The sequence below is a fragment of the Heteronotia binoei genome, chromosome 3, assembly GCF_032191835.1.
Source record: "Heteronotia binoei isolate CCM8104 ecotype False Entrance Well chromosome 3, APGP_CSIRO_Hbin_v1, whole genome shotgun sequence".
Taxonomy (NCBI): domain Eukaryota; kingdom Metazoa; phylum Chordata; class Lepidosauria; order Squamata; family Gekkonidae; genus Heteronotia; species Heteronotia binoei.
Window position 1 is genome coordinate 141,248,223 of NC_083225.1, and position 25,002 is coordinate 141,273,224.

General features: G+C 41.8%; 1 protein-coding gene across 1 annotated transcript in view; it reads left to right on the forward strand.

Moving 5' to 3' along the window:
• The window catches only part of LOC132568568 (uncharacterized), a 29,595-nt gene extending 10,442 nt beyond the window's left edge, over positions 1-19,153 (forward strand). Inside the window, exons 8-11 of the mRNA XM_060234536.1 lie at positions 1,080-2,608; positions 3,041-3,104; positions 14,216-14,303; positions 17,842-19,153. Of these exons, the coding sequence (XP_060090519.1) occupies positions 1,080-2,608; positions 3,041-3,104; positions 14,216-14,303; positions 17,842-17,959 (1,799 nt within the window). The 3' untranslated portion in view covers positions 17,960-19,153. The remainder of the gene's footprint in view (positions 1-1,079; positions 2,609-3,040; positions 3,105-14,215; positions 14,304-17,841) is intronic.
• Positions 19,154-25,002: the final 5,849 nt, after the last annotated feature.

Here is a 25,002-nt window from a genome sequence, read left to right on the forward strand (position 1 = left end):
GAGATTGTTGTGATCAAGACAAATCATCAGGATGATGGGTGTTTAGTATTCTGCAATGATTGAAAGAAGCTTTGTCTCAGAGGAAGTTGTATTTTACATTCTTGGTAGATGAGCAATTTATACTCTCTTACTCCTAATAGCTGAATTGCATAGACTGACATTAATTTGAGCCAGTGTAGTGCAGAGAATGGACGGTTTATATGTACAAGATGTATGCTCAGATCCCTCTTGTCTATGAAGTGCTAAATGACCATGGGCAAGCAAGTAATAGGCTTTCAGTCTAGCTCAGCAGCCACATATGGCTCTTTCACACATATTGTGTGGCTCTCAAAGCCCCCACCGCCCCATCAGCTGCTTTGGAGAAGGCATTTTTTCTCTTTAAATCACTTTGCCAAGCCAGCCAGCAGCTTGGAGAATGCATTTAAAGTTGCTTTCTTTTCACCTTTATCTTCCCTCCCTTCCATCTATTTTCCTTCCTTCCTTGTCTTGTGGTTCTGAACATCTGATGTTCATGTCTTGTGGCTTTCAAACATATGATGTTTATTCTATGTGGCTCTGGCCACCCCTGTTCCATCTCGAATCTCAGAGCTGAAATTGAAATGAAGAAGCCAAGTCCCTGGCTTGGAACAAAGGGAGATCCTTGTGTGAGCAGAAGGGTCTGCTGTTTATAGTGTGTGCAGGGATGTGATTTCCACAGCCTTCTTCCTTGAGCTCTAGGAGCATCCCCTCCCCCCGAAGAGGTTTGATATGAAATACCTACAGAAGATGGTATGCTTTGTCACTATGAAGTGGTTAGAAGTTATTCTGTATTTTATTATACTTTGGTAGATACAGGACTCTTTCTAGCAGGAGCTCCTTTGCATATTAGGCCATGCCCCCCTGATGTAATCAGTCCTCCAAGAGCTTAGAGGGCTCTTCGTACAGGGCCTACTGTAAGCTCCAGGATGATTGGCTACATCAGGGGAGCATGGCCTAATATGCAGAAGAGCTCCTGCTAGAAAAAGAGCCCTGGGTAGATATATCAAGATAATATGCCATGGTTTTATGTATTGTTACTAATCCTTCATTTGGTCTGGTAGGTTATCATGCTGTGGTTCCAAGGAAGCAAGGGCATAATGAGCATTCTGAATCTACGTCTTTCCAGTTATACAACTCTACTGGTATGGATTCAGCAGATGAGATAGTTGCATCTGGAAATCTTTCCCTATGGAAGAGTGAAAAAACTGGCTGTGATAGCTTTTTGGAAACTTATGAGTCTGCAGATGAACATTGTTCTTGGAATAATATTACCATAGCTGACTTGTATCCAGAAATGGTTATGAATCTTAGCCGGCTTATGCATAAAATGCCCCATAAAGCCTTTTCGCATTATCATATCAAACGGTATGGATACTGGCGCCCCCAAAAAACAAAGTTTAACACAGCTATTGAGAGAGTGAGGAAATGCAAGCCGTTAAAACACAATTGTGTCCTGGCAATTACAAAAGAAAATGAGAAGTGTAAATTGCCCATGGAGAGAGGTGGAAGTAATAGACTTTTAGGACATGGCAACAATCAAATGCATCATACATTGCTCAGTGAATCTAGTGCAACATCTCCTGCATACCATAATGCAGATGAAATAAAAATGGACTCTTCTGATACTGAAGATTACTCCTATGTTGAGAGAGCTGGACAAAATGGTACAGGGGCTACCATTTTTCCTAACTATCTTTCTGGAAGAAAAATATTTCATCTTAAAAGTCCATCTTGGATCCCTTCATCTTCAGAGCGTGCAAGAAAGGGTCAGCATTTTGAAGAGCATTCTGCTGATTGGCCTGATGATCCAGGAAGAACATTTGATCTGACAGAAGGAGATGAAACTGGGGTAGCAAAGATTACATCATTCAAGGCTCCATCGTACTTAAACTTACCTTTGAATAGTACCACAAATCTACATTTGCAAGCAAACAAATCTTCTCCAGTGAAATCTCCATGTAGGTTATTCAGAAATCATGAGATGAAAATTTCCCCTAGAACTGGTTTGCTTCAGCGAAGTCAGTCTTTTTCACAGTTTCTTGTTGATCACAGTCGCATTAAAGTTCAGCAAAAATCTGAAGATGCATTTGAAAAGATGTACAAAGAACTTTGTTGTCCACAGTTGCAGAAATCGTTTAAATCTTCAAACACATACACAAACCCAACACAGTCTGGTGACAAGTTTTTAAAATCTAAATTGATTGCCTGGACAGGGTTTCATCAGAAACATAACAAGTCTGGAAATATGTATGTTAGATCATGTTCTAAAGAATTTCCAAAGATCTCTATATTTCTGAGAGCTGCAAGATTAAAGAAATATGAAGGAGTGCAGGTATCAGACACTGTAAATGCCCTAGTCAATTCTCCTGTACGAACTCTATCTACAGTTGCCAGAACTAAAAGAACAGCAAATTTTTCTAATGAAGATTTTCTGTCTTCCCCTGTAAAAAGACTAAAAAATATATCTGAGAGTCTTTCTTCTAGAGTACACCAGAAACTACCTGACTGGGAGAATATTAATCTTGATAAAAATGGCATGACTCTCACATTGCATTCTCCTACTTCAAGCAATTGGCTTTCAAAAAAAGTAGTAAGTAAACTATGATCTCTGAATTATACAAAAAGTATTTCAACTTGAATCCTTCCTTACAGACTTGTGTTCTTTCAGTGACTGAGAAAGTGACTGACTATTTGAGTCTTCATCTATTACCATGGCTTAACTACTCTGCATGTTTACCTATATAAGCCTCACTGAACACAGCAATTGAATCTTGGCTGCTAGTAGCTGAGTGGATGTTCCTTTTACATTCATATGTTGGCTTGCAGTTAAATAACTAAATAGAATTTACTGCAGCACAGGAGAAAATAATATTTTTTATTTTACCCACATCTTTTGGCAAAATATTATTATGAATATTGCATATAAAAATGAAAAAAAGGTATATTGATAAGAGAACAAAAGCTCGCTGACCTCTGAATTTATAGTAATGCCTCACTTTAATACTTGATACTCAATTTTCAGAATTCTGGATTCCGTGTTTCTTCAAATCATACCTTTGTGGTTGGACCAAGCACTTACATGCATGGTAGGTTTTTAAAAACATTTATTTTTGTGATATTCAGTAAGTATCCTCTATGAAGCAAGTCAGATAGTTCTCTGCAGTTTTGACAGAGAAGACATTTTTCCATCATCTTAACTCAGTCATATCTTGATGGCTTTTAAAATGGCCAGTCAGTAAACCTTAGTTTTGAAGTATTTGGATGTGTTTGAGAGGAGGAGTAACATAACAATAACATCAAATTATTTCCCAGGGCAGGAACTGCGAGTGATTATTCTGTGCTTTTTCCCAGATCCTTCCTTCCTTTCTCTCTCTTTCTTTCTGTTCATTTCATACATAATGAATACTTTAAGAAAAACTAGATTTGGATAGCAGGCCAGTGAATACTGATTTTTAAATATTTTTATGTGTATTGATGAAACTGGAAAAACTAAATTTAATTTTCATTAATATTGTTCATCTTTAATAGTTTGATCCATTCATTTTATATTATATTCATTTTATGTTTTAAAATATACTAAACTATTAAATTGTTAGAAGTCATCGCATATGATTGTATAAACTTATACTGTGTAATCTGCTTCAAATCTTAATCAGACTAAATACGTTCTATAAATTAAAAAGAGCTTTAACCTGAACCTGGTATTCAGTTTGACATTTTCAAAGAAATTTGAACTTCTTCAAGGTAGCAAATTGTTGAACAATAAAAGTGAATCAACAAACACAAGTGAATTTCCAGTTTCAGAAACTGTAAGTTGTGTTTGAGCCACACAAATGAAGCAGCTCCCTGTCTTTTCGTCTAGCTGATTGATCTGAGTGTAGTTTATGCAATTTAATATAGTGAATCAAGTTTAAAAAAATCATTTTCAGCACAGGCGTAGTGGGGTTTCAAAGATGATAGCAACAAGCCAACAGTTTTTTTGAGTGCTCAGGAGGTTCATCAACAGCTCTTTCTGTTCAGGCATTGGCATAGCACTACGTCAATTACCAGGTATACATACTAGAATGGCAAGGAAAATAGAACCCCCTATGGAGTTGCTTAGTGTATTTTAAAAAGAGAAGACACAACTTGTACATATAGTTCATCATATCAAAGAGAAACAGAAATTCTGTGTTTGTGTTTAACCTGGTAGGTACCAAGGGAGAGAGATGGCAAGTGCGACAGCAAGGGAGAACATAAGAGAAGCCATGCTAGATCAGGCCAATGGCCCATCCAGTCCAACACTGTGTCACACAGTGGCCAAAAAGACTTGGTGCCATCAGGAGGTCCATAAGTGGGTCCAAGACCCTAAAAACCCTCCCACTGTCCCCCCCTCGAAGCACCAAGAATTCAGAGCATCACTACCCCAGACAGAGAGTTACATCAATAGACTGTGGATAATAGCCGCTGATGGATGTCTGCTCCATATGTTTATCCAATCCCCTCTTGAAGCGATCTATGCTTGCAGCCACCACCACCTCCTGTGGCAGTGAATTCCATGTATTAATCATCCTTTGGGTGAAGAAGTACTTCCTTTTATCATTTCTAACCTGACTGCTCAGCAATTTTGTTGAGTGTCCATGAGTTCTTGTATTGTGAGAAAGGGAGAAAAGTACTTTTTTTCTCTACCTTCTCTATCCCAAGCATAATCTTGTAAACCTCGATTATGTCACCCCCTCAGTTGACATTTCTCTAAACTAAAGAACCCTAAGCATTTTAACCATTCTTCATAGGGAAAGTGTTCCAACCCTTTAATCATTCTAGTTGCCCTTTTCTGAACTTTTTCCAATGCTTTAATATCCTTTTTGAGGTTTGGTGACCAGAATTGTACACACTACTCCAAATGAGGCCTCACCATAGATTTATACAAGGGCATCATGATACTGGCTGATTTGTTTTCAATTTCCTTCCTAATAATCTCCAGCATAGCCTTTTTTATTGCAGATGCACACTGTCTTTACATTTTCAGTGAATCATCTACCATGACCCCAAGATGTCTCTGTTGGTCAATCACCAACAGTTCACACCCCATCAACTTGTATTTATTGTTAGGACTTTTGGCCTCAATGTGCATTACTTTGCACTTGGCCACGTTGAACCTCATTTGCCACGTTGACACCCACTCGCCCAGCCTCGACAGATCCTTTTGGAGTGCCTCACAATCCTCTGGTTCTCTTCACTCTGAACAATTTAGTGTCATATGTAAACTTAGTCACTTCACTGCTTACCCAACTCCAAATATGAATGTTTTGTAAGAGTGCTATAAAGTTCATATTTGTGTTTGGCATTAGTTTATATCATTACAGTGTAGAAGTCTTTTTGAGTAGATATCCATAAGATGACAGCATCTTAAGCTTGTTTTGAGGTTCTAGCAGAGGAGTGCAGCTGTTGTATACCCTTGACTGAAGAACAGTACACTCCTATCTGGGTTTGCCCCCCTAGATCGGAATAAAGAGTCAGACACAAAGTTTTTGGTATAATTATGGGCCACTTTATTCATCATAATACTCCCAATGGCAAGGGCACCCAAAAGCGCGGCCTGGTCAGGGCTAGGGGTCTCAGCAGACCGCTCTCCTGCCATTAACGGGCGAGAGACCCAGCCCCCAGCCAGAGTTGTGAGACACAGCTCCCGCCAGGCCAGCCCAGCAGGGAGGTCCGCATCAGAGGGCCCAACCACCAGACGCGCGTTTCAAAGGAAGGCACCCTTTAGTCGAGCCTCCTGGACGGTCTGCATTTTCCACAACCCGGGTCACCCAACCCAAGGTTGCCTATGCCAGACCCCAAAAACTCCCCAAAAGGGGGGGGGGGGGTTGCTTCGTGGTCCTCCCCTGCTGCAAAATACCCAAACCCAGTAAAACCTGCCACCACTAAGGCGAAGTCTCTACTTAGGGCTTAGCACCCACCGGGAGGTCCAAAGCCACCTGCAACCCTTGCCGTAAATCTCTCAAGAAAAGCATATTACCCTTTTCTGAGAGATGTTCCTCCCTATAAAGGTCAGGAAACTCAGAAGAGATATCCAGATGGGGCAAAAAGTGACCCAACCCACCTTCAAGAGCCTTCCTAATTTCCTTGTTGGCTTTGTAGCGAGCCCTCTCAATAGCAGCAGGGTCCCAAGCACTATGCCACACAAGGCGAGGAATCATGGCGGAACACACTATTGTGGTTTCCGGCCATCACTCCTTGATATACTGAAAATCATCACAGGCCTGCCAGACTAACACCTTGCCTTTAATTAGCCCGAGAATATTTAAAACCTGCGGAAGCAGGCCTAAGCCACCCTGACATAACAAAGGCAGCAGGCCTGGCCACTGAAGGCCCCAGCGCCCCCACCACTCAATACAAACATGATGGCTGAGCCCCAGCTGAGAGCCGACCGAGGTTCTCTGTGCCTGATGTGCCGCCCCAAACACATGACTGTGGCCACAGACGAGAACTCGGCTCCTCTGGCCAGGAACAACAGCATCTAAAAAGAAAAAAAAAGTCAAACAAGAACAGAAACATAACCAATAACAAATCCAGTAACCAGCTAACCTAGGGACTGAGCAGAGGTCGAACATAATATTTGTAAGCCGAAGAACGCCAATGGCCCAAACGCTGAATGGAGGAAGCAGGATACCCCAGGGCAGCAGCAGTAGAAGCTGCACCAATCCTAAAAGAGTGGGTACCAAACTGCACCCCCGATAACCCCAGCTTATCTAAAGCCCGAGACGTCACAGCCCAAAACTGGTGCTTAGCAAGAGGACTACCATTGCTGTGACAAAACAAGAACCCCTCACCAGGCCCCTGAACTGCCAAATAAGCAGCCACAGCAGAAACCGGGCACAACTCCAACTCAGAGCAGGCACCCAATTCCAGCACCTTTCCTTTTTGACCCTGATCAGTCTTAGACCGACGGATGGTAATGATAACCTTACCCACCCCCAACCTCAGGTCACTTAATAACAAAGCCTTACCAGAAACAACGTTTCTGGACCCTGCCACAAGCTCACTGACTCTAAGAGCCCCGAAAATGGCAATTAAGAACGCAGCATGAAACAAAGCGGCCTCAAACATTGAAGCACACACTGAGCCCCAAACGCCCTTCAGGCCCCTCAGAATCAAAGGGGAAATAGGCTTCCGTGTATCGGGCCGAGAACCAACTTCCCTGGCCCACCCTTCCAGCATCTTTCAAAGACGAAAATCAGCTGTGTCTTCCCTATAACCCAGCGCCTTGCTAGCAAACGTCAACCCAGCCAGGCACCCCCTAATAGATCGCATGGCCAGTCCCTTACCATGTAGGGAAACACAGCAGTGGAGCAGCTGCTCCACCAGGAGGGGCCAAACATTGCGATACCCTACCTCAGCCCTAAAGTCCTCAAACTGCCGCACAGCACGCTCATAAGACTTCCTGGTGCTGGGCGCAATGGCTAGACCTATCGCTCTGCAGGCTTCGGCTCTCCAATCAGCCATAACTCCTGGGGCATTGGCGCCGGTTATTGATCGGCATCCGGGGCCAACTGATGAAACCTCTCCATCTGTTTGCGAGAGAGAGCGTCAGCTACCCCATTATTTACCCCCAGGACATGCTTGGCCAAAAAAAATATGTTCAGCCGCAGACAACGCAGAGTGAAGGCCCTCACCAACCTCATAACCCGCTGCGATTTGGATGAAAGGGAATTAATGACATGGACTACAGCCATATTATTGCACCAAAAATGAACTGTGCAGTTGGCCATATCCTTCCCCCACAGCCAAACCGCAACTAAAATAGGAAAGAACTCTAGAAACGTAAGGTCCCGGTTCACACCTACCTGTACCCAGGAGTCCGGCCAACCATCCGCGCACCAATGTCCGTGGAAATAGACTCCAAAACCCAAGGACCCAGCAGCATCAGACATGACCTGGAGCTCGACCTCAAGCCTCATGTCCTCTCTACAAAACGAGACCCCAATGAAGGACTCCAAAAACTCCCACCAAACTCGCAAATCATCCCTCATGCTGCTGGTAACCCGCGTTCTATGCTGAGGCAAACGGAGGCCTGCCATAGCCTCACATAGCCTACGAAGGAAGGCCCTCCCTGGAGCAACCACTTTGCAAGCGAAATTAAGATGGCCAGCTAGTTGCTGCAACTCAAGCAGGGTGGCCTTCCGCTTATTAAGAAAAGAATGAATCCTACTCCTTAAATCTGTTATTTTTTGCAAAGGGATCCTAGACAACTGCACTGGAGTATCCAGCTCGATCCCCAAAAAGATCAGTTTCTGAGCTAGACCCTCCGTTTTCTCCTCGGCCAAAGGGACCCCAGGTTCCACAGCCAGCTCCATAAAACCAGACAGCTGCAGAGCACAACGCCCTGTCCCCACAGGACCCACAAAAAGGTAGTCGTCTAAATAATGAACTACATCCTGCAAACCCACATTTTTGCGCACAGCCCATTCCAAGAATGTGCTGAAACACTCAAAAGCTGAACACGATATAGAGCAGCCCATTGGCAATGCTCTGTCCATGTAAATTTGGCCCTCAAAGGCAAAGCCCAAGAGCTCAAAATCCGCTGGATGAACTGGCAACAGACGAAACGCAGATTTAATATCGCATTTCGCCAACTCTGCCCCCACCCCACAAACCTCCAGGACTTCATGCCATTTTGGTATCCTATAAACACAAGCTTTCTGGCTTTGGGACCTCCCTTTCTCCTCTTATCCAGAGGGATGTTCACCCAAGCCTTTGAGCCAAATATCCTTAGGTGATCCAGGGATGGCTTCCTCCCATACAAAACCCTGTAGGGTATATCGTCTATAGCCTCTGTCCATAAACGGTTGGAAATATAACAGGACACCTTTAAGGCTTCACCCCAGTATGCCTGCCTTAGCCCACTATCTTGCAACAAAGCATGGCAAATACCCTGGAGTACTCCACCTCTCCGTTCCACAATCCCATTTTCCCACGGAGAGGAAACATTGGCCACCCTGTGCTCTACACACATACGGTACTGTGTTAAGAACAAGTCTGGGAAACAAGCCAACAAAAGATAAGGCAAGTGCTCAGTCTGGGCAGAGAGCTAACTGAGGAGATATGGTCAGTCTGGGCAGAGTGCCAACTGATAACAATGTGCTTGCAGGTTAATTGGCAAGCGGAGAAAAATGTGTGTGTGTCCAGGAAGAATGGAAGTAACTGAACTGTAATGTATATATGGGCACTAATGTATCAATGTACTGATGAAGAAATAATCAATATGTGTATGCAATGTTGTGATGGATGGATGTCAGCACCGCTATAACCTGAGGAGGGGTGTCACTATTATGTGTAAACAGACAGCTTATAGCATGTGCTGCAAAACAGAAAGTAGATCTGAAGGCTTAGATGATCTACCTGACAGCAGGTGGCTGGCTGCCAGAAGTCTTACATCAGCCAGCAGAGTCAGCATGACACAGCAAGTTGCTGATTGGCTGTCCCATGTATAAATGTACAGAGCAACAGTGGTGATTGTGGGTTTATGGAGTTGGAGTTGCAGCGGAGCATATTGTCAGTCAGGAGAGTGAGTTGGTGTAAATAAATGTATATAGTGGTTTTACAGCTACTGTGTACAGCCTTCATTCTTGCGTCGCTAAGCATCACCCTCTGGGTCTCTCTACGCGCATCGACAGGCCTGCCCTGCAGGTGAAGCCTGCCCCCACGGCCAAGCAGACCCTGTAAAGGCCTGCGGAAACTCACCAGTCTTACCAGTAAATCCTGTAGGCACCAAAGATCCAGTTGCTCCGTACGACGGGCCCATCCGAACCACTGAGATCAGGAAAGAGTGCACCAGACCTGCCCTCAAGCATAGACAATCTGGTCAATATGTTAGCTTGGATTGCCCTTTTGGTTGCCCTTTCTCCCACAACCGAGGCAAACCAGATGCTTCCTCCAGTGCTCTAATCCTCTGAACAATATTTGCATTAACCACCTCGTTGCCTTCATCATCAGACAACGAGAGTAGGGGTGGAGGTTTCTTGGCAGGGGCCTTAGAGGCCTTTGGTGCAGGCTGTTTGCCTTTTGACTTACCTGCTCCTTTTTTACCTGCCATCCTGCCCCATAAATAACTACACCACTTAACGGGCCCCTAATCCTGATAAGGCAGACCCACAAAATGGCTGCCCCAGAGGGCCTACTTAAAATGGCCGCCTTCCCCTGAAGGAAGGAGACCCAAAATGGCTGCTTACCACTAGGAGGAAATTTATTTTTAAAAAATGGCTGCCGCCTTATGAGGCTGCAAGAGCCTCAAACCTCACAAAAAACACGGCTCCCAAGGGGTGAAAAAAACAAAAACAACCCCCAAACTACCAAGGCTCCCACCAGAAAAAAGGTACAGCCCCCACACACCACACAGCTCTCCAGGGAAAAGGATAAAATAGCCCCCAAAAGTACCACACGGCTCACCAAGGGGAACACCCAAGAAACGACCCCCAAAATACCTCCCTTTAAAAAGCTTAAGGACTCTCCAACCGGCACAGCTCCCTCAGGGAATAAAGACAGCCCCCTGACTCAAGGCAGGAGCCTCATCAGCTCCCGCGGCGAAAGGAATCCCAACCAGGCCAATAAACAGCCCCCAAACCAGCCGGCTAAAAGCAATCCCCCCGGGATACAGCCTGTCACACTGAAGGATGCAGTCCCCGAAAGCCTTCTGGACTCCTCGCCACCCCGACGCTCCTCTTCAGCCCGCACACGACGCCAGGACCCGAAACACCGAAGACCAACGCACCCCGCAGGCCTCTCCAACGGAGCGTCCAAACACGCTCCCTGCCAGGCCCAACACAAAAAACAGACTGCTGAGAAGAGCAGAGGCTTGGCCGTTAACAGCACCAAGCTCCGCCCCCTCCATTTCGCGCCCAAACGGGCCAACAGAAATCCTCTCTTCCCTCACCAAGGAAGCAAACATTGCTATTGCAGCCTAGCTGCAAGCAATCCATAGGGTTAGGGACTATCCTATCTGGGATAGTTATCCTCTTCCACTGAGCATGCAGCTTTGGGAGGGAAGCACATGGAGTGGTGAAGGAGGTAGGGTTGACTTATCCTGAGTCATAGAAGGGAAAAGAAGATGATAATTGCAAAAGTGCTTCTCTGCAAGCCATAGAGCAAGTACCAGTGCTATACAAGCAAAATGTCTGTAAAGAGACACTGTGGCAGCTTGCTAAACAGAACATTTCTAATAATTATCCCTCTTGATTTCTTTTCAATCTTTATGATGATCAAAAGATCATCTTAATCAGCTCCTTTCTAAAACAGAAACTTTTAAAGCTTCCTTTGTAACCATGAAAGTCACATTCAACTCTATAAATGGAAGCTGTGAACAAAGATCTCCAAGAAAAATCTATATTGTTGTCTGCCACTACTAATTAAATACTTAAATGTATATACTTCTGCAAAGGTAAAAAAATTACACTGGTTTTCCCACTGATAGTACTAAAGCTTGAGGCACTAAACAAGGTTGTATACTTGTCCCTTTCCATTTCACTTTCTCTATGAATGCTGTAATTATGGCAATCCAGTAACAGATATTTTTCCCTCTGCTGTTAGTCTTTATGGTACTACGGTATTCTATTATGTGATTACTACATATTCTGAACAGACACATACTAACTGTTGCTATAATACAAATAGATTGGTTTGAATACTAAGACCTCTTGTAAATAGAGGGAGTTCATGGAACAGCTCCCCCCCCCCCCTCCTCATAGGCACCTCTGTCCAAAAGCTGATTCTTAAGGTTAGGGCCCTTTGAAAGAGTAGAATACGCATGAAAATCTGTAGTATGAAGGGATAATTGGAAGAAATCCTTATGTTTATAGAACAACTTATATAAAAGGAGAGTGAGGGTAATGATTTCCACCGGTTTCCTCAGTTTCCATCCCAATCTGCCCTATCAGGGCAGAGTCCCTGAAGAGGACAGAGATTCCATTAACACCTTTTGTTCAAGGACACAAAGTAATTGAACCAAACACTGCATAACTGCAGTATATAAGTTCTGTTGATTTATATAGAAAGCACGGTTGTAACTTTTCTTTTTGAAGTCAATGCGTATTAAAGTTATTTAATCATTTTGATTGATTAAGTAATGCTAAATGATCCTAAGGAGAACTAACTCTAGGAGTTAGAGTGAAATTGCCCCTCTAGGACTTAGTTCTCTGCAGAAGCATTTAGCACTAAGATCCCTTAGGGACTGTGCCTGATTAGAATGACTGCAGTTATTTTGGATGCAAGCCTTGTGGATTAGTGGAATTTAAGATAAGATAGTAAGAACTATGCCAGGTTTGTAATGCTTCACTTAAAGATAATTGATTTACCCAGGTTTGATTTTATGTAAAGTGAGTTTCAACTAGTTGATTGTTGGAGGGTCACAGATTCAGCTTTTACAAGTTAAATGTAAATCTGAATGTTTGTTTGTAACATTCCCTTTTAAACTATTAAATCATTTTTATCCATCCTGTTGAGACATAAAGAGTACAACTTGGCTTACATTAGTCCTCTGTGCATTTTGTGTTGTCTCTCTTATCCTTTATTTAGAAAATGTACATGCTTCCTTTCCAGAGATCTGCTTGAGGCTGTTCACAAAGTAAAACATGATAAAACCATTAAAATTAACACACCATTAGAAACCAGCCATTGAACGCAACTGGAGCATAAACACAGTGTAAAACATTTAGAGTCTAAATTGATCCATGCAAAAAAAGTCCTCATGCGAGTAGACTGTAAAAAAAAAAATTAAAAGCTGACTCCCCTAGTTAAAAAGCAGTATTCTAGCCTGATGCCTAAAAGAGAGCATTGCAGGTTCTAGAAAGCCTCAGGGGGAGAAAGCATTCCACAGGTAGTATACTACCATTCAAAAACCCTGTCCCTGGTTCCTGCCTTTAAAGGAAGGGGCACACATACACCCTCATCTTTAGAGAAGATGCCCAGGGGCTGAGATTGTGATGAAGATCTTAATTGGTGATCTGGACAGAATGGGAGAAGATAGCCCTAAACCATTTAGGGCAGGGGAGTCAAACTAATTTGTTATGAGGGCTGGATCTGGCATACATGAAACCTTGTTGGGCTGGGCCATGTGTGTCATACAATGTAATGTCAGGTAGCAGAAATATAAAAGGGCACAGGCAAACACAGTTAATATTTTTTAAAAAACTTAAAATATGCTTAAAAGATTAGTACTCTTGCAATATTTTGTTTATTTAACAATATCTGATAACTGACACCTCTTACTCTGAATTATTGCATCAAAATCTAGAGACAATGTCTGTGCCGTAGCAATCTTGAGTGTGCTGTTCAGGTGTTGTTCAGATGTGTGTCCGTAAGTTGCAAACCTACTTTTGATTTATTGACATTAATTACAGAAATTTCATGGTCAATGCTTTGAGCCTAAGACTGAGGGGAAAATAATGAAGTGGCTGGTCAGTGTGAGCTTTTGTACATGTTGCTTCATGTGCTGGTCAGACAATGGAGAAAATAGAGGCTTTGCTGTGTAGCTGCTGTGCGATTGAGCAAGCCTGACAAAGCAAGCTGCCATGCAGAAGGATGTCACAATGTATACAGCACCACGGAGGAGAGACTAAGCTTCTCTTTCTCTCTTGCTTCCATGCAGAAGGAAGCAAGAGAGAAAGAGAAGTAAACAGATGACAGTGAGTTTCTTGGGGGCCTGATCCAGCCCTCAGGCTGTACGTTAGACATCTCTGATTTAGGGCCTTGAAGGTGAGAACTACTGCTATGAATCATGCCCAGAAACCGACAGAAAGCCAGTGCAGATCTTTCTGCATAGGGGTGTATAGCAGGGATGGCCAAACCATGGCCAGTGCAGATCTTTCTGTGTAGGACGTATAGCAGGGATGACCAAACATGGTTCTTTCACAAATATTGCATGACTGTCGAAGCCCCACTGCCCTGTCGGCTGGCTTGGAGAATGCATTTAAAGTTAAAATTGTTTTCTTTCCACCTCTCCCTCCTTCCCCCATCTATTTTCCTTCCTTCCTTGTAGCTCTCAAACATCTGACGTTTATTCTATGTGGCTCTTATATTAAACAAGTTTGGCCAACCCTGGTGTATACATTCTTTGCATTTAGCTCTGACAGTAGATTGGCTGCAGTATTTTGAACCAACTAGAGTTGCGTACAAAGTTCCTAGTGGGGTACCTCTTTATTCACATCTACTGTTTTCACAGAATCCGGGATTGCAGATGACTATGAATATATTCCCAAGTTGTTGCAGAGTTGTGATGATCTCAAAAGAATACAAAACTGTTCAAGAGGGTAAGCGACATCTAAATATATTGTAGTATCCATTTGATGTTTTCCTTTATTTAAGAATTTAAGGGTGGAGGAATATTAAATAGCACATCTATAAATTGCAGTTGGATAGAAGCAGTAAGTTGAGGAAGGCTCAAGCCAGGTTCTCAAAAAGAAGGGGTGGGGTTGAGCAGGAATGCACAGGAACGCAGTTCCGGCTGGCTTGGTGTCAGGGGGTATGACCTAATATGCAAATAAGTTCCTGATGAGCTTTTTCTACAAAAAAAGCCCTGCCAATAAGTATTTGCAGTAGGTGTGCTAAAAAAAAAAACGGAAGGTGGTGGTAGTAGGATGAGCATGTGAAGAGGTAGAAAAGAAACTTACTGTGTGATAAAAATGTCATGGAAATATGTACTCAGCATCCTATAAAATGTCAAGAAACTAGATATGATTTAATAGCAGTTTTTACATTCTCTTGGTGTTTACAACCTCTTGGAAGTTCTGGGGCAGTAAACTTCTGAATATTAGTGTCAGGAAGGAAAACATCAGGGGAAGGCCTGAGCCCCTATGCAGTTGTTGGACCTCCAGAAGGCTGGCCACTGTGTGATGCTGGACTAGATTGACCACTGGTCCGATACAGCAAGGCTGCTCCTATGTTCTTATAAACTTGAGGGCATTGCTGCAATTGGGCTTCCAAAGGGGAGCAAGTGTGATTGATCACTGCCACATTCTACAGTTTATTGTTAATGATCTTCTTTACTGCTGTTATATTTATTAAGTGCCAGCTTCATAGATCATAGAAACACTTTTGATACTGTGGGCAAAATTGGGAAAACTATCTATGGATGAATACTTTTATATCTTATTTGTCAATTTTATGACCATCCACCAGCCAATTAGGTGTGGCCCTTCAGGATGACTGACTGATGCATTTTGGCCCCTCTGTTATTCGGTTTATATATTAATGATCTTAATTCTTTTTTTGTACAAGAGGATTGCCACTCGCCTTATCTCACAATGGTGAAGTTGCCAGTTCTGTATGTAGATGACGCTGGCTTGGTGTCTAGATCCAGAATGGGTCTGCATAAACTTATCTCTCTCTTTTCTAAAAACTACTGTAGGGAAGGTTTGATAAGTAACATAGCAAAGTCTAAGGTAGTTATCTTTAGTAGAAAACAGAAAGTAAGGGATTGCAAATGGACTGTGACTGGTCTGCCTATGCAACAGGTTGCTCAGCTTAAATACTTGGAAGTATTGTTTAGTGCTAATATTTCGTGGAGAACTCATGTGGCATTGGCAATAAGATCTGCAAACAGGATTGGGAAAGCAATTGCCAGATTCTTTTATACCTCAAGGGGAAAATATGTCCCTTCAGCCCTCAGAGTATTTAACTCTATGTAGCTGGCCATATGTTATATACAGCTGTTGTATGGATAGAGGCTGTTACTGAGGATATTGATCAACCACTGATTAACGTCCTTTGTGGTATACTACAGGGCCCCAAATGTGTGGCCAATATTGTTCTAAGAGCTGAAGTGAGTGAAGTCTCTTACGAAGTTAGCGGATGGAGCAGGTCTTTAATTTAAGGATCCTGCAGTCAGATCCAGAGCTAAGGCTGCTTGGTCTTATTAAATTAGACAATTGTAAGAGGAACTTGGATCAATTAATTATTGATAAAGCTAATATGTCTAGGAATTTCAATAGAATTGTTGGGGAGAGTTAAATTTCCATGAGCTAAAACATCTGATTGAAATTCATTGGAAACATCTGGATTATAAAAATATGACGATATGCTCAAGAAGAGTTTGCTCAGCCTTCACGATTGGCATTCCCCTACCAGTTAGCATCCCAATGTATTTTTGCAATTTAACATATCCTAAGTATAGATGTGTCTTTGTGTTGGTGTGTCCTAGTGCTTACTAGTCTTGACAAGTAGATACACTAGTATTCTGTATTGAGAGAGAACATGTAATTGCGACCTTAATCACATTGAATCCATTGACCACATACTTTTAAGTTGCCCTAAATTTTTAAAACTTAGACAAGAACTGATGTTCTCCCTACTTTATAAGGACTCTGCTTCTCCAACTTCTGAGACTGCTAGGCTACTGAGCAATGTAGGTGGTCACATATAGGATCACTAGACTTTTGGGTACCATAGAAACATGAGAACGTTCTTTAAAAACTGCATAAACCCTACCATATTCTACTGGGGAGATTCCATTGTGTGGATAGCTTTCCATTAGTTGTTGAAACATAAACTCTCAGTGACTGTTCGGGATCACTGGGTTGAAAGAAAGAACAGTCGTAGAAAAGAAACACCTTGAGGACATGACAATCTATGGAAGAAGGCGTTGTTTCTGAATCTGGTCCTCAGATTCAGTTAATTTTTACCATGAGTCATTAAGCAGTAGAAATCACTGTGAGGGGTAGGAGGTGTCTGTTATGGAGAATGTGATGTTTTTAACATGCAAGTATTGAAATGAATGCCTTGGTAGTCAGCTGCAGCTTATTTTGATATCTCAATGCTGTGCATATCACTATTGGTCCAAGATGGCCTGATAGCTTCACTCGATGACGATAACACTGCTTCTGCTTATTTGGGAATTTCTTCATGGCAGAATCCCAAAAGATAAAAGGTTGGTTTGAAGGCAGGACATAAGAGATGATTATGTCATCAGCCTTATTGCATCACACAACCCAGTATCCTGTTTCTCAGTGACCAGCCAGATACTCTCACAATGCCCACAAGTAGGGTGTAAAGTCAGCCTTTCCCTGCTGTTGCATTCCAACAATTGCTGTTAGTGGTTTATTCAATTATTAACCCCCTTTTCCCCCCCAAACACATGGCTCAGGACTGTTAAAAGAGTTGCCTTACTTAGGTGGAAGAATTAGTTTTACTTTGGTATCACATCAAAATGGCCATTGTTGTTTTATATACAATTATGTTGATCTACTGCAGCCAAAATTACTCTTACTGAGCAACAAGAATCCTGGACTCTCAAGGCATATAGTATCTGCGTTTGCTCTGACTGCAGCTAGAATTTGTCGAGGCTCTAGGGTTGTATCTTAATGTAGCCGTAATAGTTCTAAAATTATTAGTTTTGATGTTCTGCTTGAACACTTGCTTATGGTAGTCTTTGTATGTGATATGCAATGGATTTAATTTTTGTATGGATATGACCTGGATAGCCCAGGCTAGCTTGATCTTGTCAGATCTCAGAAGCGAAACAGGCTCAGACCAAGTTAGTATTTGTATGGGAGGCTACCAAGGAATACTAGGGTTGCCAACCAGAAGTAAACCACATCTCTTGTATTGTTAACCTACAGGGTCACCATAAGTCAGCTGTGACTTAATGGCAAAAAGGCGGAGGGGTGGGTATGAAATGCCATGCCGGTTCATTAATGCATGATTAATGTCTGAGGTATTCAGGAGAAATGTTTTATTCTGGTCTCCACTGTGAAATTGTTTTTAGCTGCTGTTGTATTTTGAGATGATCTGAACAAATGTTCTCTTATATGCTCTTATAGCATGTGTTTAATATCTATTCTTCATTTCTAGGGTTTCCAAAAAGCTCAACTATAATGAAGAGAGAGTGAGAGATGCATATATGGAAGAATTTGTACGCAAAAAATACCAAGGATCATTTTCAGAAGAATGTGGAGATAAAATTTCATGATAGAGGAGGAAGATATTAAAGTTACAGCCTTCCTTTTGGAAACACACTTCTGGAACCCAGTTTGCTTCTAACAGATCCAAGAGACCATTTTCTTGAAGATGCATCAGATCTGAGGACTATTGCATATATGAAGCAAATGTCATTTTTGAGGACTTAAAAATGTATTCTTAATGTGCGTTTAACACCATGTTTAATGTATATACTACTACTCTGCTTTGGGAATGAGCCATTGTTGAAAATAAATGATTTGGAAAAATCTAAATCATTGCTTAGCAAATTTGGTCTTAATGTCCTAAATGCACATATCTAGTGCTTGGCACTTTTATATTATATTGCGTAATAAACCTTTTTATATGGCTGTGTTCTAGAAGCTACTCAATTATTACAAAAAAAATGACCAAATGATGCATAATATATGGTTTTGTTAAATACATTGTAAGTGTCCATATTGGTTTATATAAGGGCAATGGCATGCCTTGATGATATATAACAGTGAGTTTTAAACTTTTGCTTTCAAAATTTCTAGCAAGATTAAGACATCAAGGAAATGTCTAAAAGGTGCAACTCAGGCCATGTTTGTTTGGCTTTAAATAACTGTATTTTAAAAGAAGCTACAAGGTGTTTAATATTGGGCAGTGTCTGATTCCAGAATTCTAATTATGAAATGGTTATTTACCTAGGAATCTTCCAGAGAAAGTTCAATAGTACCTCTGCCAAAAACTTTGAGACCATAGTGTTAGGAGACACAGTATTCTATGACTCATTTGGCTTTTAATCAAATCAGTCTTCATGTTATTTACCCTAATAAATTAGAAGGACTTACAATGTTATAAAAATCCATGAATATACAGAAATTTCCCATTTTTTCAATGATATTTGATTCTGACATTTCTGTAATCCCTTGTTCATCAATATGGTAGATCAAGTTTGGCATTGGTTTCAACTTAATATTTGTCAACATTGCTTGTGGTATTTATTGTTAAGAAGTTTGGGTTTGTACTTTGAAAGGTTTGTTAAAACTTCCCTCTTTGTTAATAAGTGCATTTATTTTGGGTATGAACAGGAAGGGAAAAGCCATAAGGATTTTCTCAAACTGAGCATAGAGGACGACAGCTAGCAGATGTAGAAAGTCTTATTTGTTTGTAAATGCTGGTTATGTTCTTTTAAAAGTGCTTTAAACTTCTGTAGACTCTTTTCCTTGTTTGCCTCTATTTTGCAACCCTGTTTCCTACTTTTTCTACAGAGAAAACAGCAAACAAGCTTACTAGTATACATTACTAGTGTGCTTTACTTGTGTGCCTTGACTAACTGTCTATGGGGGTGGCATTACACATCCTTTTTTAACTTTGTAGTGCACATCATCCAGCATAAGAATACTGGACAAGATTGGGACATTGAATTCTTGGCCACTGCTTTTACTCTTGAATTGTTTTCCTCTTCCCAAAGCAGGGTCTCTGGACCATGTCTGTAACATCTACTTTAAAAGAAAAAATGTGGGTGTTGGTACTTGCCCTTTTCCTTCTGGATTCATATTGTACTCTTGGATTGCAAAAGGGAAGTAACTGAGCTGTGCAAATGTGGGGTGGAGACAAAATGAGTCTTCTATCCTTTGGTTATCTTAATGAGCTATAAATACAGGAAGTCCCCACTCCTATTTTTCCTTTCTAAGTCCATGAAGTTGCTCTTGACCAACCCTACTATATTTATGGACCCCTTCTATAATACGTGAACAGTTTTTACATGTGAGGCAGAGCTGTATTTGAAGTATACTGATATATCCTGGGGAGTGTGTGGAGAGCAGTGAATGTCACTTTATTGCAATTTATCTTTTAGATAAATGGTAGGGAGCTATTTAATGTTGGCACTGATAGTAGGGGTCTCTACCTATCTATTGCATTCGTTAACAATTGTGTTGCAGGTAGTTAGCAAGCTTCCCTTGAAGTCCCATACTAGTACTTGGCTTCAAGTAATGGCCTTAGTCAACAGCCTTAGTCAACAGGGTACAATGTTGTCCTGTCCTGACCTTTTGGTAGTATATATATTTGGCACAGTAAAGCCTGCCAAATGGCTTGATACTAGCCTCGCATATTTGTGCTGCTACAGATCAAATATGAATTTTCTGATCACTAACAATATTTGGATTGCCAAACATTCAAAACTGTGGCTTGATATAATCTTAAAAGCATACTTATACCCCTTTCTTCTGTCACCTCCCACTCAAAAAAAAAGCAAGACCTTCAATAGCCTAACCACTCTTTCTATAACTTATCCTTCCCCTCTGACCCACAATATGTGCTACTAGTCTTTTCAAGGAAACCACATCACACCAGCTGTTGTGGGGGCAGTGTTCCTAACTTGAAGGATTAAATAATAACAAGATTAACCTTAAAACCCAAGGTTCCTCCTTACCTCCATTTGGTAGATTCTCAGTGCCCCTTATAACCAATGTTCCCTCTAAGCTGCAGAGTCTTGTGAGCAAAAACTCTATACTGTGAGCTACTGGTATTAAAGTTGTGAGCTACTGCATAAATTATTGTGCTCTGGGGCCATCCTTCCTGAGCTAAGGCAAAAATATGTGAAATGGAGGGTAAAAATCTGTGAGCTAGCTCATGCTAATTCAGCTTAGAGGGAATACTGCTTATAACTTCTGCAGTGCAGTTTCTGTCCTGCCAATCAGAAGAATTTGAAACTTTTTTTGTGAGTCAGATGTCATGGTTACTGACACATTTCTTGTTATCCTTGTATGGGACGTGTCTTTACTCTGTCCCATGTAGTTCCTCTTAGAAAAATGACGAAGGCCATAGTTCAGTTGTAGACCTTGTGTTTACTTGACCATGAAGACTACCTGGGGCTCAGTCTCCAGGGCCTCAGGTTTAAGAGTGGAAAATATTTCTGCCTAGGGCTTTGGAGATGTCTAAATAATGTGGTTAGGTATTGTATTTTGGTTACTTCAACAGCCATGTTTAAAAGGCAATCTAAGTATTGGCCTTACCTCTGGCAAGACAGTGTATCCATTATTACTGCAGTGCAATCATTCAGTAATGCAGAATAGTAAGCTGGATGCAAAATGAAACTAGTGTTTTACACATACTTAATATAGTACTGTTTTCTATAACGCTCCTCCACAAGTGAGAGTCTACTGTTGTAAATATACCCTGGGTGATAGCAGTGTTGGTCTTAAGCAGTAGAATAAAGTTTGAGTCCAGTGGCACCTTTAAGACCAATAAAGTTTTATTCAAGGTATGAGCTTTCATGTGCAAGCTCATTTCTAAAGATAAAATGAAATGGAAGAAAACCAAACTTAGACAGGGCTCAACAGCAAATTAGCATATAACATGAAGGCATTTTGAGACAAAACAGGAACGACAAGCCAAGTGTTACAGGTTTAACAGCTGTATGGATCCAATTAAGGGGGAACAACAGTTAAAAAATATGCCCAAATAGAAGGTAAGTGTAAGAGAATCTTCTAATTGTGGAAAGCTGAGATTCCTTTATGATACCCGATTCGTCTCCCCTCAACTGTGCAACACCATTTTTTTCTTTTAGTTGGGGTGGGGTGCAGTATATTTCAGGTTGCATTGCATTACATTACAATCACTACATGTTCTAGATAATATACCAGTATATTGTAGTAGTTGGGCAGGTTCATAAGGGATGAGGTGGTCCTTCAGTTGTGTTGGTCCTAAACTGTATAGGACTTTGAAGGTCAGCACCTGGAAATGAACTGAGCTATTGTAGATGGGCCAAGAGTGGGCTGGACCACAAACTGAACCATAAACTTAATACCTTTTAAACCCCTGCTTTCTGCTCCCTGCCGCTCAGCTGTTTTTCATTCAGAGCCATTTAAATTAAACCTGCTTTCTGTTTGCTATGAACTGCCATAAAATTCATGGAAGTTCATGGCAGCTTTTCAGTTTGCGAACCGCTTAATGAACCACAAACTAGTCAAAATTTGTGATGAACTTTAGTTTATGAGCTGGTTCATGCCCATCCCTAATCCCTAAAATCCACTCCAGTCAACATCCTTGCTGCAGCATCCTGTACCAACTGAAATCTCTGAACTCTTCTCAAGGGCATCATATTTAAAAACAATTCCTTCTATCAAGGCAAGATAAAAGTTAAAAGATTAAAACAACTTAGCGTTAGTAGGAGCAAAGAGACAAGCGTCTACCTTCCTCCAAGTCTGCGCAGAACCCCGCATCATCATATAGAGCAACTCATTAGTTATGAGGGCTGCATCTGACATAAAAGACTGTCAGGCTGGACCATGTGTGTAACTATTTAAGATTAGGCAGCAGATATATAAATGTTATAAAGGACACAGTCAAACACAAAGCGTTTTTTAAAAGAAAAACTTAAAACATGCTTAAAACTACTCATTGGTCTTAAAAGGTGTTTTCTTTGTATTTCTCCCATGGGATCCAGGGAACTGGGCAAAGTAAGCTCTGGCTCTTTCCCTCCTTTCCCAGGGGACCAGGAGGGAGAGAAGCCTCAGCCAATAGAAGGAAAAGAAGCTTGGCTCAGAAGCTCTGCTGTGCGATTGAGAAAGCCTGGCAAAGCAAGCTCTGCAATTCCCCCCCTTCCCCAAGGGAGGAGCCTCAGCCAATGGAGAAAATAGAGGTAGCTCCTGTGTGACTGCTCAAGCCTTGCAAAGCAAGCTGTTATGCAGAAGGAAGCAAGAGAGGGAGACAGAAGCAGATGACAGCCAGTTCCTTGGGGGCCTGATTCGTAGCCCTCTGGAGCCACATGTTTGACACCCCTGATTTATAGAGTGCATTGCAGTAATCTAATCTAGATGTAACCAGGGCATGCCCCACAGTGGTCAGATATTTTCTGCCCAGGAAAGGATGCAGCTGGCTGACTAATTGAAGCTGATATAAGGTAAGTCTAGCCACAGCTGCCATCCACTTCTCAGCAGTAGGCCTAGATCCAAGAGCCCTCCCACAAACTATGGACTTGTTACTTCATGGGGAATGCAACTCCATCCAGAACAAGTGACACTTTCTGCCCACCAGTAGTACTTCCATCTTGTCAGGATTAAGTTTCAGTCTATTAGCCAGCATCTAATAAACTGAATCCCCAGGCACCAGAACCAGGCTTCTAGAGCCTCCCTAGAAATGCAATATAGAACCAAGTGTCATCCACCTACTGCTGACAGCCCAGTCTAATCTCTGGCTGACCTAAACTAGTGGTTTCATGTAGGTATTAAAGAACACAGGAGACAAGATTAAATTTTGTTGGATCCCATAGACCAGAGGTGGCCCAAACGTTCTTAATGTGAGAGCCACATAGAATAAACATCAGATGTTTGAGAGCCATGAATGTGAGATGTTTGAGAGCCGGAAGGAAGGAAGGAAAATAGATGGGGAAAGGAGAGAGAGGTGGAAGGAAAGCAACTTTAAATACATTCTCCAAGCCACCAGATGGCTTGGTTTAGAGAACTGATTTAAAGAGACAAATGCCTTCTCCAAGCAGGCCGATGGGGCATTGGGGCATTGGCACTTCAAGAGCCACACAATACGTGTGACAGAGCCACATGTGGCTCCCAAACCACAGTTTTGCCACTCCTGCCATAGGCCCAAGGCCTATGAGCAGCAGTCCCCCAGCACCACCTTCTGAAACCTACCTTCAAGGTAGGACCAGAACCACAGAAGAATGTTGCTTCCCAATCCCAGCAGTCCAGAAGGATACCGCAATCAGTAGTATCAAAAGTCATTGAAAGGTTCCAGAGAATCAGATTAGAAAGGGTCTTAATATGTATCTGGGGATCAATAAGCAATATAGAATACAATTTAAAATTGTGTAAAGCCAGCCATTACAACTCAAAATTGTGTAAAGCCAGTAGTAATCACTCAAATGTCCAACTATATCTGGCAATTTATTTTTATACTTATTTGCCATTTTTTTCTCTTTTTTTATACACAACTGAATCTAGAGGCATAAAACATTATACTTCTGAAGTAATGGAACAACCAGAACAACTCAGCAGGAAGCTAAACATATGTGGATGTTAAATTTGCTAGCTGTACAAATGGCAATTAAATGGACTAAAGCAGTTACATTTATTCTCTAATTATTCATAAATATAGGGTGGTGTTGCTATATATTACAATGTGAAAAGACACAGGATGGATTAGTAAAATGTATATGAAAAGTCAGCAACATTTTTAATCTTTCCACTTTTTAACTAGTAATGCCACCAAACAAGGTGCACAAAGGCCAAATTGATTGAGGGACCTCTGCAGTTCTAGTTCAGTTGCTACAGCTAAACAGAGAAGGGTCTTTGGAAAAAGCCACAGAGTGCATCCCCAGGTTCGTATACTTGGGGCCCACTGCTAAAATAGTGTGCTGAAGAAGCAGCAGCATCCCTACCAGTGCACACTGTGTGACTCAGTCTCTGTAATACAAAAAAACGATTGCATAGAGGTTCAGTTATTGCAATTCCTTCTCTTTGATTTCTTCTGTTATTAAGAAGGGGGGGGGGGGGATGCTGCCTGCAGACTGCAGACACTTGCCCAAACAGTTAGGTCAACAGCAATTATTAATAGATACCAGTATTCCTCCTCCACTATACTTCACCATATCAGGCCTGTAGTCTGGCTGGGATTTTCTTCAAATTTATTTGTGATTGTATATTCTAATTTCCCCCCCCGATCAATCAGGGCCACTAAGGTGGCTAACATTTAAAACAGGGGTGTCAAACATGCAGCCCAGGGGACAAATCAGGCCCTCAGAGGGCTTCTATCAGCACCCCCCCCACACCGCAGCAATTAGCTGTCATCTGCTTCCTTCTCCTTCTCTCTTGCTTCCTTCTGCATCACAACTTGCTTTGCCAGGCTCTCTCAATCACACAGCAGAGCTACTGAGCCAAGCCTCTCCTCCTTCTATTGGTTGAGGCTCCTCCCTCTCATCCCCTGGGGAAGGAAGGAAAGAGCCAGAGCTTCCTTTGCCCAGTTCCCTGGATCTCAAGGGAGAAATACAAAGAAAGCACCTTTAAGACCAATGAGTGCTAATATTTTATGCATGTTTTATTTTAAGGTTTT